Below are 16,543 nucleotides of genomic sequence, written 5' to 3' on the forward strand. Positions count from 1 at the left end.
TTGCGGCAGACTATAAATTAAGCAGTAACGTGATCGGCAACCTTTTTGACGAAATACAATATGAATTAGCAGGTCAGCAAATTTCTAAATCAAGATTGATTGGATTAACATCCACAATTAGAGCTATACTAGTGAAGAATACGCTCAATAAGAACACATATCACTTGGCTGGTTTTGACAGAGCAGGATATGAGCTAACAGATAATAAATCCACTTTCTGTGTACCGCTGAAATTAATCCTCCCGTTTTTTGAAGATTTTCAAAGAATAATTTTAAATTTGAAACAGGAACTCGTCTTATTGAGGTCTCCGACAGACCTAAATTGTGTTGAGTCTGCAACTGGAACAAGCATTAGTGTGAAAATTACAAAACTGCAATGGAGAATGCCCTACATAACTTTAGAAGATCACATAAGACTGAAATTTTTGAGACTGCTCAATGCTGACACTCCACTGAAATCAGGTTTCCGGCATTGGGAAATTTGTGAATTACCAAATTTGCAAAATTCACTCAACCATTCTTGGGCAGTCCACACCACATCGATTTTTGATAGTCCAAAATACGTTATAATTGCATTTCAAACTGATCGTAAGAATAAAATTAAAAAATCAATATTTAATTTTGATAGCTGTGGTATTTACAATGTTAAAGTATATTTGAACAGCGAGTATTATCCATATGAAAATCTGCTAGGTAAAAAGGAACTATTATACCGGATGTTTTTGGATTTTGCGCCCTGCTATTATAATCATTCAATCAATAGCGGAATCAGAACAGAAATTGACTTTAAAACGTTTTGTGATTCAACACCTGGTTGTTGTGGACTGTTCACACCAAGCGAGTCATTCGAAATCATTGACAGATGTTCGTATTGAAATTAAATTAAATAGTGCAGTACCTGCAAATACTTCCGCCTATTGTGTTTTAATTAGCGATCGTGTGATGGAGTACACACCTCTGACGAGCATGGTGATAGAAGTTCAGTAATTTTATTGATAGAGTGCACCGGCTGCAATATTATATAAGGTGTGCACTCTGACAAATTTGGTTCATTATCAGTTTCACTTTTGAACAGGTAACATCTAAAATGTCCTATTCTTTGTGTTCTGATATTTTGGACAAAGCGCAAACTCAGTCTATTGGTATCCAGTGCGATCTTGATTCTGATAATTTCTATTATGAACCAAGGTGCAGCACACTGATCCAGAAGCCACAGGTGGTGGGGGAGGAGCATAAACGGGAAGAGGAGGAGGAGAGGGAGAAAGACGGAGGATTCGACACTGGTTTAAACAAGATTGTAATCAAATTATTGTGAAAGAACTTGCCATAATTGATCAGTTTAATAATAATATTGTATTCTATTTCAAATCACCATTTGCAAAGACAGAATTGAGTGCAAAATTGTATAACGATGTAACATGGTTAGAACGTCACTATCATAAAATAAAATGGGAGGATGGAGATTCAGAATACACTGACTCATTAATACGTGATTACCTTGTAGGTTATGAGAAAATTTTCACAAAAGGAACTGGGAAAGCAAAGTTTTTAAGAAGATTACATACTAATGTTCAATGTATACCAGAGGATTTTGCAAAACCCGATTTCAGCTTTTTCACTAGTTCATGGTGTTATGGTGTATGTAACATTCATAAAAATAGACCAGATGGACGGTGTGCTTTGTTCAGTGCTCAACATTATAATTCTTTGTTGTTTGAAAATATGTATCAAACAAATAATTTCATGTGTGAAAACAATCGAATGCAAAGTCTGAGAATGGCCGCGATGTACACAAATTCGCAGAAAAGAAACTTTGCTCGTTATGGATTCTTCTACAACGGAAAAGAGATTCAGTGTGTTTATTGCATGCATGCATTGAGACTGCATAAAGCACGTACATGTTGTCTGTCTGCAATTAATGAAGAAAGACCACTTAATTACTCTATAATAGTGCCAGCCTACACTTTGTTTTTTTCATTCGCTTATCATGGATCCGAGAAAGTGGTTGGCTGCTGACAACGAGTTGGAAGTGAGGTTAAAAACTGTATTGATTGGTATGATGAGTGTGAAAGTGCAATTAGGAAATCAACTCGTGAAAATTATAGTTTGGGGAAACAATTGAAAGACATTTTTCTAAGCACGGTTAATTTAAATGACATAAGAGACTATCTATGTTATTATCGTCCTCATAATTTGTGTATAGATAAGTTAATTAAAATTGAAGATGAAATTATGAATAGTTATGGTGAAATGTGTGAATAAACTTTTTCTGTGTTCAAATGATTTTTCATTCCAATATCCCACTCACTTTTTAGTTTAGTAGCCGGTCAGAGCTAGACCTGACAACAGCAACGCGTGTGGTGTGATCTTTTTATATAAGTGAGACACGAGCCCCTTCAAGCAACTGTTGTTCCTAATAAGTACAGCACATGCACGTTGTCAATTTATAGAACAGAGACACATGTCAAACATCTGCAAATCCGTTAACAAGCAGTGTTATGGTTTTTCAAAATTCAAAAAATCAACTCGTCTCTTGATGGGAATTTCATTTAATGAATTTGATTCAATTGCGAAGAATATTAAATTTTCAACAGGATGTCAAGATACTGATTTACCGTTAACAAAAACAGAAAATGTGCACTTTCCAATTTTATCTGAGATATTCGAATTACTCGATATCCTAGACAGCGGACATCTACATTATGATTGTACAAATGATTTGCCATTATCTGTTGTTAAAAATTCCGATGAACTTTGGAAATGTTTGTACAATATTGCAGATAAAAAATGTAAAAGAACTTAGATCATTGACCTCTCTGTAGAGATATGGATTCACTTTAATCTGTCAGTATAGCATTGTATCTAGAGTGATAGGGAATTTCTCAATTCACTTCAATATGACAGTATAGCAATAGATGTGGAGTGATAGGGAATTTCTCAATTCACATTAATCTGTCAGTATAGATGTAGAGAGAAAATTTCTCAATTCACTTTTATCTGTCAGTATAGATGTAGAGAGGGAATTTTTCCTCTCAAAGGGAAATTATTTTTTCCCTCACTTTCTCATACCCCTCATCTATACTGGAGCAGGAGAAGGGTGAATCTATTTTGAGAGAGAGTGAGAGAGAGATATCTCTTTCTCTCTCTCTTCATCCCCCTCATCTCCACTGGGCAAGGGGAAGGGTGAATCTATTTTTAGAGAGAGTGAGAGAGAGATATCTCTTTCTCTCTCTTCATCCCCCTCATCACCACTGGGCAAGGGAAAGGGGAAATCTATTTTTATAACAGAGAACCCCCCTCATCATCACAGGGCAAGGGGAAGGGGAAATCTATTTTTAGAACAGTGGGTGGGAGAAGGTGGAGAGGGGGGAGGGGGATTTCGAGCAAAAAAGTGGCTTCGAAGTCCCAAATCATACCTACTCGCGACATTGCTGGGATGTGAAGCATGATAGATCATAAAGCCTTTGAATTTGATAAACGATTGATTTGTGAAGTGAGTTCCAGATATAAGACATATATCTATTTTTTCTATGTCTAGAACTGCTTCTAACTCCTGTTGCCCTTGTAACAATCCATTTGCGTTCCATTCCATTATTTAATGAATGAATCATTCGAATTTCAGTAGTCTACTCTGTTCTGAAATTTGAAACTTCTGAAATTTAGATTGTAGTGAGGTGATTATTTGCTCTTGTCTATCCATTTTTGCCAAGATTAGCTGCAAAATATTATTGGTCCCTTCTTCTACTTCACTTTTTGGCTCTTCCAATTTTGATCTATTTTCTTTTGAGACAATCTGGGCGAAAGTCAATTCCTTAACTGCACTACCATTGTTTAGATTGCGAGCTTCTGTATTATCCGTGATTTATGGTGGGGTTTTCTGAATAATTTTCTTTCGTGAATCCGCAATAGTTTTTGTTTTAGTAGAATTTCTGCAATTCGATTGCAACAGTACAACCTCAATAGCTGACTGGATGTGCTTCACCGCAATGAATAGATTTTGGTAGAGCATCGTTGGGTTTCAAACATTCCTTTGTTTGGTATTTACCTGCACACTTAACACACCTAGGCTCCTTGTTACAATATTTTTGAGTGTGGCCGTATGCTTGGCAACGTTTGCATTGCAGTATCAGATTGGCCTTCTTCAATGCTTCAACTTCCACTCTACAGCCAAGTATATTTTTTCAATTCAAATACCGTTTTCATATCTTCTTCCGCGCTGAATGATACCATGAACATATCAAATGGTTCTCTTGTCTTCCACCTCAGATTGTTTACAACTTCTAGAACTTTCAATCCTCTTACTTTCAAATCTTCCAGAATCATTTCTGTACTACAAGAGTGATTAAGCTTTTCAATCATCACTCTTATTGGTCTCGACTGTTTATCTTCATAGGAGTGCCAGTTGAGCTCATCTTTAATCAATTCTCTGGTGATATTCTGATAAGTTTCTGAATCAACTGCATATTTACTTCAAATGTTTCTTTACTTAACAGTTTTATCCTAAATTTGTCAGCTGGTGACACTTTTTTCAAACTTGTAAGAAGTACATTCAGATTCTTTATACCATCCACAATGATTGGCGGTGGTGGCATTTCTTTCTTCTTCCTCTTCTCCTCCTCACTGATTGGTTTTTCCACAGGAGTGATTTTATTATTCAAATTTTGTTGCTTCTTTTTTGCAGACTCATTTTGATTTCTGGCGATGGGGTGCTAAGCTTCCTCTTCTTGGTAACCCGCTTAGAACGAGTTCTGATCCATTCAGTTTCTTCAGCCAATTCTTCTTCATTTATTCATTTATTTATTTATTTATCCGTGGACAGAATCACAAATCATATAAATATGATTAGGAAGGAACAACAGGCTAGGCCCAAATTTATTCAATTCCCAAATTTTGATAAATTAATAAAATGTCCAAAAAATAGGTTATGTTTCTACTGTAAAACGTTCAAGTTCAATTTCCGTCCAAAAATATATACAAGCTAAACATTTTGAATTTATAGAAATTAAAACACCAAACTATATTTAAAAAAAGTCGGTATACGGACGAAAGTTTTACAGGACAACGACTTTGAGTGGTAAAATAATTTTAATGTGAATATTCATTCGTATAGTAGGAAGAAGGATGAAATAATAGTAACAATTTAAAACATTTATTTATACAAAGAATTATATTGAAAACATTAATTCATACAAAGAATCTCACACTGAACCACAACATTGTGATTACTACAACATAACCTATTCACTTATGCATGATTATGTGATTATGCATTATTGTGATTACTACAACATAACCTATTCACTTATTCACCTAAGCAGGCGTAGTCGCAGGAGATTGCTTGCGGCGCCTGCGCAGGTTGACTGCTCCGTTTAATTCACTCTCTCCAGGTGAAAGCCTTCAGGTTGCTGCGGCGTTGCTCGCCACTGCTCCTATTCGTGCTCTTTCCAGACGACCATGAACCGAAACGAACGCTCTCACTCGCTCTCATTGTGAGCGCATAACATGAGAACGTAATGCAGTTTCTTGAAGTGTCACCCGGCAAACCAATTTATAAGACGTTGTCACTTCAATAACACTTAATTATCACTTCATATTGAATTAATCGAGTTATTTTATAAAATGTTGAGCCCAAAAATACACACAACTTCTCTCACTAAGCACATTTGTCGAGCAGTTCTCGGCTGCTGAGCTAGTAGGCTGTGAGCTATGGATCTTTTTCTCAATATTGGAATTATTTGCATGCTATTTTTGTAATTTTTCCATTCATTTAAAAAAAACTTATGCTATTTGGGAGATATTACATAGACTGTCAGACAGACAGACTTTATGCGTCCACACATGATTTCAGCTGAATAAGGCTAGTTACACACTCATTCAGTTCGTTTCGTTTTCGATTCGTTTTCGGCAAATTCCGATAAGTGTGAAACGGTAATTCGGTTTGAATTCGGTACCAAATAGAAACCACATAGAACCGAACACCCACTTGACTCTAATAAATTCCATCAGGTTTCAATTCGTTGCAAGCGTGAGGCTACTTTCAAACACTTCCGGTTCGGTTCGGTTCGTTTCATTTTCGGCAAATTCCAATAAGTGTGAAATGATGATTCAGTTTGAATTCGGTACTGAATAGCAACCGCATAGCACTGACCGCCCCCTCGAAACGAATAAGTTTTATTATATTCGAATTCGTTGCTGGGGAAACAGGAAAAACAAAGTATTCTACACACGCTTGCCTTTTTTGTTTTTATTTTAACCTGATATCGTGATTATCTGTTTCAAAATTTTCCAAGTCAAAATAATATGGTCAATTCATTTCTGTTAGTTCACAGAAAAATTTTTTCTCAATGAATAGTTTGCTGAAGAAATATGAAAGATATATATAAAAACTAAGAGAGAATTTTCATTTATTTTTATTTTTTATTTCCCCACGAATATTACATGATTTCATCAATGGAGAGGAGAGATGAAGCTTATATACCATGTGTCAAAACGAGGAACAAATTTTCAATTTAAAAAAATAATCTCTCTGAACATCTAAAATTAACATAATCAAAAAGAAACTATTCAAATAATTCACAATTTTAAATTAACTTTAAAATCTTGTTGTTCAAGAAATAACATCTTACAATTTAACACCAGCTGTTATATTTAAATATACCAGCATGAACTGTGAGAATCCAAACAGAACTGTATTTTGAGAAGAAAATACCTAATTGGAACCGAACGAATTACAACCTGACATGTATGAAAGCCTCATTCGTTTTCGGTAACGAACCAAACAGAACCGAAAATGAACCGAACCGAATGAAACCGAAAGCGTGTGAAGCTAGCCTTATACACAACTTTGATCTATAAGTTCTATAATTCATAATACTACTTGTGATAGCAGTTACTATGACAATTTTTTTCTGTTCAAAGTGTTGAATTTGTGAGTAAAAGCTCCTATTAGTGTTCACTAACACTTGATTATTCAATGTATAGGTACGCATTCATTTCATTTCATAGAATAGCAAAATCTATAATGAATCTTATACTGGATTGGATAAGAATAGATGTTTATTTTCAATTATCTATATTGATTATGTAGTGTTTCATTCTTGTGTTATAAATATAAAAAAATATTTTTCATGGCTTCCTTGTATTGGTCTTTTTGAGTTTGTCATTTGCTTGTAATTTTGTTACTTTGTCTTATCGTTTGTAAGTATTGAGATGTGACCTGCTTTCCTTAATTTTATTTATTCTAGTGGTTCGAATATTGGTGAAAAATAACATTGAAGCTTTTTTTCTTTCAATTGAAATGTTTACTGTACCGGTAGTGCCATTTTGTAAGTTAGAATATTTATTTTATCAATCTGTATTATTTTATGCAAATAAATGAATTAGAATTTGATTTTTTCTATAATTCATTGGTATCTTCATATGTTGAGATCATTGAAAAGGTTTGAGATGTGCGGGTTTCGCCATTCACTTTCCTTTGAAATAGTTCCCTTTCAAGTTGAAGTCTAAAAACATCATTTTTCTGCCCAATATTATCTGATTTTAGCTCGGACTTTGACTCATAAGCCCACCGAGATAATCTTTTGGACCGGTGTTAAACCGTCGTTGTTCTCATAAGCCCAACTTTTTAATCCATAGGTTTATCCCTGCGACGCCTTTACGCCTTGGCTCAGCCAGACCTGAGCTCATAAAGCTGATTTTTAGACCGCAGCGCAAAAACCGGTTATTAATCCTGGACCACGCCTCGGGTCAGCCAGACCCGAGCTCATAAAGCCGATTTTTAGACCGCAGCGAAAAAACCAGTTATTAATCCTGGACTAGAGATAACCCGGAGCTCATAACCGGCCCTAAGAGAAATGCCAAACCGTCGACTTGAATCTTAGACCACACTTCGCTCGGTCAATTGATAAATAATTCTAGATTTTTAAAAGAATCTGGCAGTAGAGCAAAACGAGAGAGTGATAGCTCTAGACACTTTGTTGAGTAATAGACAATGATAGCAATACCATTGCTAATCAAACACTGTCATTACGTTGATCTCACTTTAATACTAAAGATTGTTTCATTATATGGTTACATATGAGTTATTTGCTCCACTATCTTAACTATTTGGTATTTTCTGCAGGTGTCGAAGATTGATGTTCAATAACCACCAAATTCGATATGGAATCAATATTGAGATAATAACTGTGGATCAGAATGGTCTGCGACATTCTCTTGTACATGATACTGAGCTGATTCATATAGACAAATGGGATCAAATAGTATTATCATGTGCATCAGAAAATTATAAGGTTGGTGGCATATTTCCAGTCTCTCATGCATCCTATTATATTAAGTGAGCAATTCCAGTATTTATTTATATGGTTATAATGTTATATATCTATGTCCAATGGATCTCGAAAACGGCTCTAACGATTTTCAGGAAATTTCAAACATGGTAGGTTTGTGATAAAAAAATTTGATCGCACTAGGTCTCATTCCTGGGAAAACTAGCTGAAGTACATGAAAAGGATAATAATTATTATCCATCCTTGGGAAAACAGATGATAATAATTTCGTCGTTTGTCAATAACAGAAGATACAATCGCCTGTGTGTGAGAGAGACAGAATTATGTTCAGCTGTTGAATCAATTAGCTTACCTCACGAGAAATTAATATTATCTAGAGATTTTAATCAAAATAATCTGATTAGTTGACATGACATGGTATATCATTCTGAATAAGAGTATATCATAATTTTCAAAGTTAATCATTATTCTACAGTTTTAAGTGAATAATGAGTGTTATTCTGTTATTCAATTCGGTTTGTTTACAATCTGAGTTATAACTTTTCCGTTTTCAAATTTTTGGGCTGAAAATTCAACCTGAATTCCAGTGTATGGAACATAATTTACTTCTAGGACTATTTTATAGTAGGCATATATATATCAAAATTTGGGAAAGGAAAAGTTTTGGGCTGTGCCTGTTAGTCCTTCCTCAATCATTTTAAAGAATTGTGTTCTGTATATCAATAAATAAATAACGAGCGAAGCTTGGTGCCTCGTTATTTGGCTTTATAAATTGATGAATTTATCCATTCACATACATTCACATACATTATTTATGATAATACTAATTTAAACAGGAAGCACACGACACTGATGGACTAAAAACATTTAGAAACTTACATTTTTTTCGAAATTTTTGGTGGCTTAGCCAACCTCCCTCAGGGAACTAGAGTCTAGAGTTGTAGTGAGTAGTGACACAGAGGTAGTGAGTGGTGTAATTATATTTTATAAATTCAGAAACTTACTCAAGATCAACCTCCCCAATTGGAAGAATATTAATTCTGAATATCACATTCTAAATCAACTCTCTCTACTAGCAGAATGTATGGTATTTATATATAATAAGTACTAGCAAGGATCTATTTAAAAACTTGAAAAAATGAAAACTTGACGTAATGAAATTTCTAAGAATTGAGAATAGGCCTATAACCATCCTTGGTTAATTAAGAATGTATAAGCAAAATTTCAAGTTAATTAGTCCAGTAGTTCAGAGGTGATGATGCCTCAAACATAATTTTCCTATCCCGTACGTGCATAAGCCAGCTCTTTACTTTATATAATTATTATAGATATAGTTAACGACTGCAAGAGATAGGACTGTGGAACAGAATAGTGGTGAAACTATGATAGCGCCAGAAGTGTCTCAAACACAATAGTAGGAACTACATGAACTTTTTGAAAGTGATTTGAGAAAATGTTAAAACAACAGAACTGAATCCTTATCATTCTACCTTCATTGAGAGAGGCTTTTGTTTGAGCCGAATGGAAATCTATTTATAGAAAAATGAATGTCTGTTTGTGTGTTTGTTTGTTCCCTGTAGACTTGAAAACTTCTTGACATAACGGCATGAAACTTTGGGAATATGTTGTGTGAATATTAAGGGATGGTTTCTGAACAGAAATTTTAATAGGGGGGCTAATAATAATTATTTATTAATCCATTTTACAGACATATGATTACAATTCGCCGTGCAGTTCGCTCCACAATATTTTTGCTATCACTCATAAGTGGAAAACATGCGAACATGAATACAGAAGTATCGGCAATTTTTTATTTGATTAAATTCATGTTTTGAAGAATTCATTGTTACGATTGATAAATTGATAGGAGCTTATAAATATTTCCTAATTCAAGAGGAATAACTTCTGAAAAAAATAATGATTGGATAAATACCAATATTGAATTGTTGTTGACCAAGAACTCAGTACATAGATAATTCATTCAACCAATTCTGTATTGATAAAATTATAATCATTATCTCCATTGATAATAATCAATTTCATCAACTAACTGGGAAAAGTTCTTCAATTTTCATGAATTTATCAATAGAATTATATAAATCCAAAGTGTAGGTCATTATCTAAATTCACAAAGAGTTCGATTCTTGTTGGCAAGATAGATGTTATTCAATGCAGAAATCATTGTTATTTTACTAAAAGATAGGATAAAATTTCTCTTCCAGGGGGAGTTTTGACAACTCACAAAACTCATTTTTCATTTGAAGAAATAATATCAAAAAGGTGCATATATAGGACCTTACTTTTTTGTTCAGTTTGCCAAAATACACCCCTCATTTTAATATTAAAATTTTAGACTGACTGTACAGTGAGTCAATCATTCTATCAAGGCTTGAATAATTTTGAAATTTTAATTACATAAAAATGGTAGAGAATATTATCATGTAGATATCAACACTTTTATTTTAAGACATATTAACTGCATGCGTTTTCATATTGCCGATACAGCATTGATAAAACTGTAGACGTTTATTTAGCAGTCTCAAAAAACTGTTCTAGCTGAGATATTAATAATACCTACATGCCACGTGTAGGCTTATACATTGCATCAGGAAAACGAAGTTCAAAACTATGGTTTTCCTAAACATATGTTTTTGAGATAATTTCTTTGATGCAGCTGTTTCTCATTCACCATTATAAATTATACAGAGTTTGTGAAAATAAAAATATTTATTGATTACCAAAACAATACTATTATTATATTAATGATAATAATTAATTATTAAAACAATACTTTTATTATATCAATAATAATAATATTATTAAACATATTCATCAATTATCAGAACAATATTATTGAGGTTGAGTGGAATCAGGTAGAAAGCAATAATAGAACAGATGTTCTTTTTTGATTTTCTATCATATTATTTTGTTATTTCCAATGATTAAACCATATGTTAGAATATCTCATGTCAATCAATAAATTATCTCAGTTCCATATGGCGTTCACCTTACAATGTTCATAAGCTTACTTAATAGGATCCTCTCTCATCCTCTGAAACCCTTAGAGACAAAATATCTCAAAATCCGTTCTTAGTGCGCATCTAGTATGTTTGAAGAATATTTGTGCAAAGTTTCAAGTCTGTAGGACAATTAGTTTGAGCTGTAGTGTGATTTTACATCAAAATCTTCGAAAAATGCCTCTCCTGGACCCCCCTGTGCTCCTGATCGAAATTTTTCTGCATAGCTCTATTTTTTTTCGTAGCTGAACAAAGAAGTTCCTCATTACTTTGCTGTGCAATGACCGGTTAAAAAGTACAAAATTTTGGGGGGCCCCAGCTCCCTCAGGGGGCCAAATTTCTGAAAATCCTTTCTTAGTGGATGTTTCCAGGCTACCATAAACAATCGTGCAAAATTTCAAGTTTTTAGGCTCAGTAGTTTGGGTTGTGGTGTGATTTCAGTCTGTCTGGGCTTAGCCTTTTATGAGTATAGAGATGAGTTTCAAACTTCTTCAACCTCAAAATTGTTCCAGCAATCAGTCTTTATAACTCATAGGCCCGGTTGCACAAAAGCCAGTTAAATTTTAACCGTGATTAATTCCACGAGAACCTATCAGAGAAGTCTTTCTGATAAGAAGGCTCCTCTGATTGGTTCTCATGGGATTGATCTCAAAATTAAAACAGATTTGTGCAACCGTCACAGACATGTGTAATGCTAGTTTGCCTACGTTGTGCACATTGAGTAAAGCTAAATATGGACTAGCAAACGATGGTGCTCAGACAAACTTATGCTCTCCTTACCAAAAACAACACGACATCTCAAAGAATTTGGAAATTATACTAGTCCAGTCAAATGGGCGTTTTTCAGGAAACAGCCCCGAAAAAATGTCGACGGTTCTATATGTATTTTAAGGCGCTGAATTCGAATCTGAAATTCTCTGACACGCTAGAGGGCGGCCTCACCCCCAAAAACCCCCAAAATTTCGGACTTTTTTTCGAATTTCTCATTCAATCTCGAAAACCTTGAGTTTTCAAGAAAAATCATCCTCGACAAGATTGAAGAAAATAGAATTTCAAATAAATTGAGTAGTCGCGCAGGACTCTACCGTTTCTAGTTCCGGAGCTACGAATTTTCAAAAATAGATAATTTTTAAGGGTTTTTCGAAGTTATGCAAACTCACCACTTTCACCCTATATAACTTGGATATTCCACTAGTAACGATGAAAAACTACACATTACGTGAAAGAGCAATCAATTCTGAAGAGGATTATTCAGGAATTTTCAAATTCAGTGGTGGTGGACGGGGGGGACACCCGAAAATAGAAAACAAATAATTTAGTAAAAATACAAATTTTTCCTCCACCTACTCACTAAAGTACTTACTTTACTCCCTGAAACATAATACTAAAGTGTCACATTTTCGCTCTCGGTAGTGAAAAACAGAAAAACTCCCTAGGGAGGAAAAGTGACTTCATTTGAATAACATGGGAAGCATCTCTATTTCAAAAACTCACATTGTAATAGGTTGGAAAGTCTAAGCTCAGATGAGAAAGCGTAATAGAGGTGTATGTCATTGAGTCAACTGAATTCAATACCACAACAAGAAATTTGATCAACTCATGAAATATATGTTTGTATGATTATTATATTCTTAATATTAGTAGATGATAAAAATTTATACATTTTTTAAAATATTCTATTCTATTCAAAATACCAGCCAACAAATATTTTTGATCTACAATTCAAATCTGAAACACGTTATCTGGAGTCAGCCATTTTTGGTAGCCGCTCAGCTGATTTAATTACAAGTTTAGCCGATAGATAGCGCAATCGGCAGTGCCAATCAGCCAACCGGTTTTTAGGTTTTAGATTTTAGGTTATGTTGTTAGGAAACATTGTCACCAATACTTAAGTTATTAAAATGATTTTATTTGCAGTTTCTATAAAAAAAATGTAGATGGAGGAAAAATGTTGTGTACATCACGAGCGAAAAATACTTTTTCCTCCACCTAATGTCAAAAGTACTTACTTTACTCCCTGAAACATGATACTAAAGTGTCACTTTTTCACTCTCGGTACTAAAAAACAGAAAAACTCCCTAGGGAGTGGAAGTGACTCCATTTAAATAACATGGGAAGCATCTCTATTTTAAAAACGTACATTTGGAATAGCTCAGAAGGTCTAAGCTCAGATGAGGAAGCATATAGAGTAGTCATTAAACCAACTAAATTCAATACCTCAACCAGACATTTGATCGATATACAGGGTGTTTCAGAAGTAGTGTCGAGAATTTTAGGGTATTGTACCTGGATGCTAGGAGACTACAAATGTCATATTTGAAGTGTCCAAAACTCAGCGGTTATCCTTATAGCTGCCATTTTGTTTTTTCCACTTAAAAATTTTTATCTCAAGAACGAAATGTTGTATTGATCTGAAATTTGGCATGAATATTTATGCTATAAAGACTCAACTATAAAAAATAAAAAAAAAATTTTTCGTTGAAATTTTTCAAAATGGCGGCCATTTTAAATTTTTGATGGCGAATATCTCGAAAACCGTCCATTTTACAGAAAATTTACAAGAGACAAAAAAGTTAGCAAATTTTTTCACGATTCCAATGATACCTAATTTATTAAGATTGGTCGAAGAATAACAGAGAAATTAATTTTTTTCGTACTGCATGCATGACCACTTTTCACCATTTAAAGATCAATATTAATTTTTTTTATAATTTCATGAAAACCGTTCTTATTACAGAAATATACAAGAATAACTTTCCTCCAAATTTTATTTTACATTGAAAAATATTAATTTCACTCAAATCGGTTCACTGATACTAATGCAGCAATTGCTCAAAATGCCGTCCTTCAACTTGATTACACAGTCTGCACCTTTCAATCATGGACCGTCGAACTGCTATAAAAGCATTTTCATCATCTTGAATGGCACCTGCTGCAGCAACCACTCTTGCCACAAGGTCTTCTTCGTTTTCTACTGGCGTGCTGTAAACAAGGTCTTTCATATGGCCCCAGAAAAAAAATCTAAAGGGTTGAGGTCAGGTGAACGTGCGGGCCACGGTACTGGTCCACCCCGCCCAATCCACCGCTGACGATAGGTCAGCCTCAGAAAGTCCGTAACAACATTTCCGAAATGAGCAGGGGCACCATCATGTTGAAACCAAATATTATATCTGTTTGCAAGAGGCACATCTTCCAAAAGTTCTGGTAGTATGTCTCTTGAAAAAGTAATGTACGTGGGAGAATTCAGACGATTAGGAAGAATGTATGGTCCAATCACGCGATTACCTAAGATACCCGCCCAAACATTCAGCGAAAATCCATGCTGATAACCACGCACTTTGACCTCATGAGGATTGTCTAAGGCCCAGACGTGACTGTTGCGAGAGTTGAAGATTCCTTCTCTTGTAAAGCTGGACTCATCGGTAAATAACACATTTTCTAGAAAATTTGGTTGGATAATGTCTTGCTGAAGAAACCAACGGGCACAGTTTACTCTTGGCTCATAGTCGCGTTCAACCAATGAGTGAACTTTTTGAAAGCGGAAGGGGTGAAGTCTTTCCTTGTTTAGTACACGCCACACAGAAGAAGCACTTGAATTGATTTGCTTTGCAACTGCTCTCGTACTCGTTCTAGGATTGAAATCGAATTTCTGCAATACTTCCTCTTCAAAAGCAACATTTCGAACTGCTCGAGGCCTACCAGCAATTACCCTGTTCCGTTCAAATGAACCAACTTCTCTCAGCCGATTGTGAGTTCTTGTGAACACCTTGTCGGAAGGGAGACGGCGGTTTGGAAATGCAGCTGCATACATTCTTCTTGCTTCGGTCGCATTGCCAAGAGCTGCTCCATACATGAAGTGAATATCGGTGTACTCCAGCAAACTAAATTCCATTACAATAATTAAATATTTGTGTAGAAGCAACGTAAGAAAATATTGAAACTGGAAATTTAAGATAGAAATAAGACCTAGGAAACGTGAGACTAAGAAATAGGAAGCACTACAGCTGGTTCTTTAGTTTTAATGAAACAACAATACTTTTACAAGACAAACATTATCATCTGAAAACCATTGTAAAATCATCTGTTTGCCCATATGGAGCCATACCGAGTTTCAAAGCTTCATCTTAAATACATCTGGAATTAAAAAATTAATATTGATCTTTAAATGGTGAAAAGTGGTCATGCATGCAGTACGAAAAAAATTAATTTCTCTGTTATTCTACGACCAATCTTAATAAATTATCATAGGTATCATTGGAATCGTGAAAAAATTTGCTAACTTTTTTGTTTCTTGTAAATTTTCTGTAAAATGGACGGTTTTCGAGATATTCGCCATCAAAAATTTAAAATGGCCGCCATTTTGAAAAATTTCAACGAAAATTTTTTTTTTTATTTTTTATAGTTGAGTCTTTATAGCATAAATATTCATGCCAAATTTCAGATCAATACAACATTTTGTTCTTGAGATAAAAATTTTTAAGTGAAAAAAACAAAATGGCAGCTATAAGGATAACCGCTGAGTTTTGGACACTTCAAATATGACATTTGTAGTCTCCTAGCATCCAGGTACAATACCCTAAAATTCTCGACACTACTTCTGAAACACTCTGTATAAAATTTATGTTTGTATGCTGAAATTATTATTACAAACTTCATATCACTATACTAGAAAAAATTTATATTTTTTTTTCTTTCAATCCATGTTATTCAAAATACCAGCCAACGAATATTACTTATTAACCAATAAAATTTGAAACAGGAACTTCATCATAGCTGTAGTTGTAGCTGTCATTGTTGTTACAACTTTAGCTGACATATAGTGCTGTCGGAGGAGAACTGTGATTAGAAGCCAGCTGTTCCTGTTTACTTTTTAGAATATGTTGTAACACATTGTTTGGTCACATACGTTTTTAAAAATTATTTTATTTGCAGTTTTTATAAAAATGTAGGTGAAGGAAAAATGTTGTGTATATCACGAGTGAAAAATGTTTTTTCTCCCTCAGGAAAATTGTTGCCCTCGGCTTCGCCTCGGGCTTCAAACTTTCCCCTCAGGGAGAAAAAACAGCACTTCTCACTCTAGATATACAAATAACTATTTCTCTCTCAGGAAAATTGTTGCCCTCGGCTTTGCCTCGGGCTTCAAACTTTTTCCCACAGGGAGAAAAAGTCGTACTTTTCACTCTAGATATACAAATAATTATTACATTATAATACCTTTTCAAGGCCTTACTAACAAAA

General features: G+C 34.4%; 1 protein-coding gene across 1 annotated transcript in view; it reads left to right on the forward strand.

The window, feature by feature from the left end:
- LOC120354269 overlaps positions 1-16,543 on the forward strand; it is a 56,634-nt gene that overhangs the window by 4,443 nt on the left and 35,648 nt on the right. The window contains exon 3 of the mRNA XM_039441164.1: positions 8,123-8,291. Within this exon, the coding sequence (XP_039297098.1) occupies positions 8,123-8,291 (169 nt within the window). The remainder of the gene's footprint in view (positions 1-8,122; positions 8,292-16,543) is intronic.

This window comes from Nilaparvata lugens, chromosome 14 (assembly GCF_014356525.2).
Source record: "Nilaparvata lugens isolate BPH chromosome 14, ASM1435652v1, whole genome shotgun sequence".
NCBI classification, from domain to species: Eukaryota; Metazoa; Arthropoda; class Insecta; order Hemiptera; family Delphacidae; genus Nilaparvata; species Nilaparvata lugens.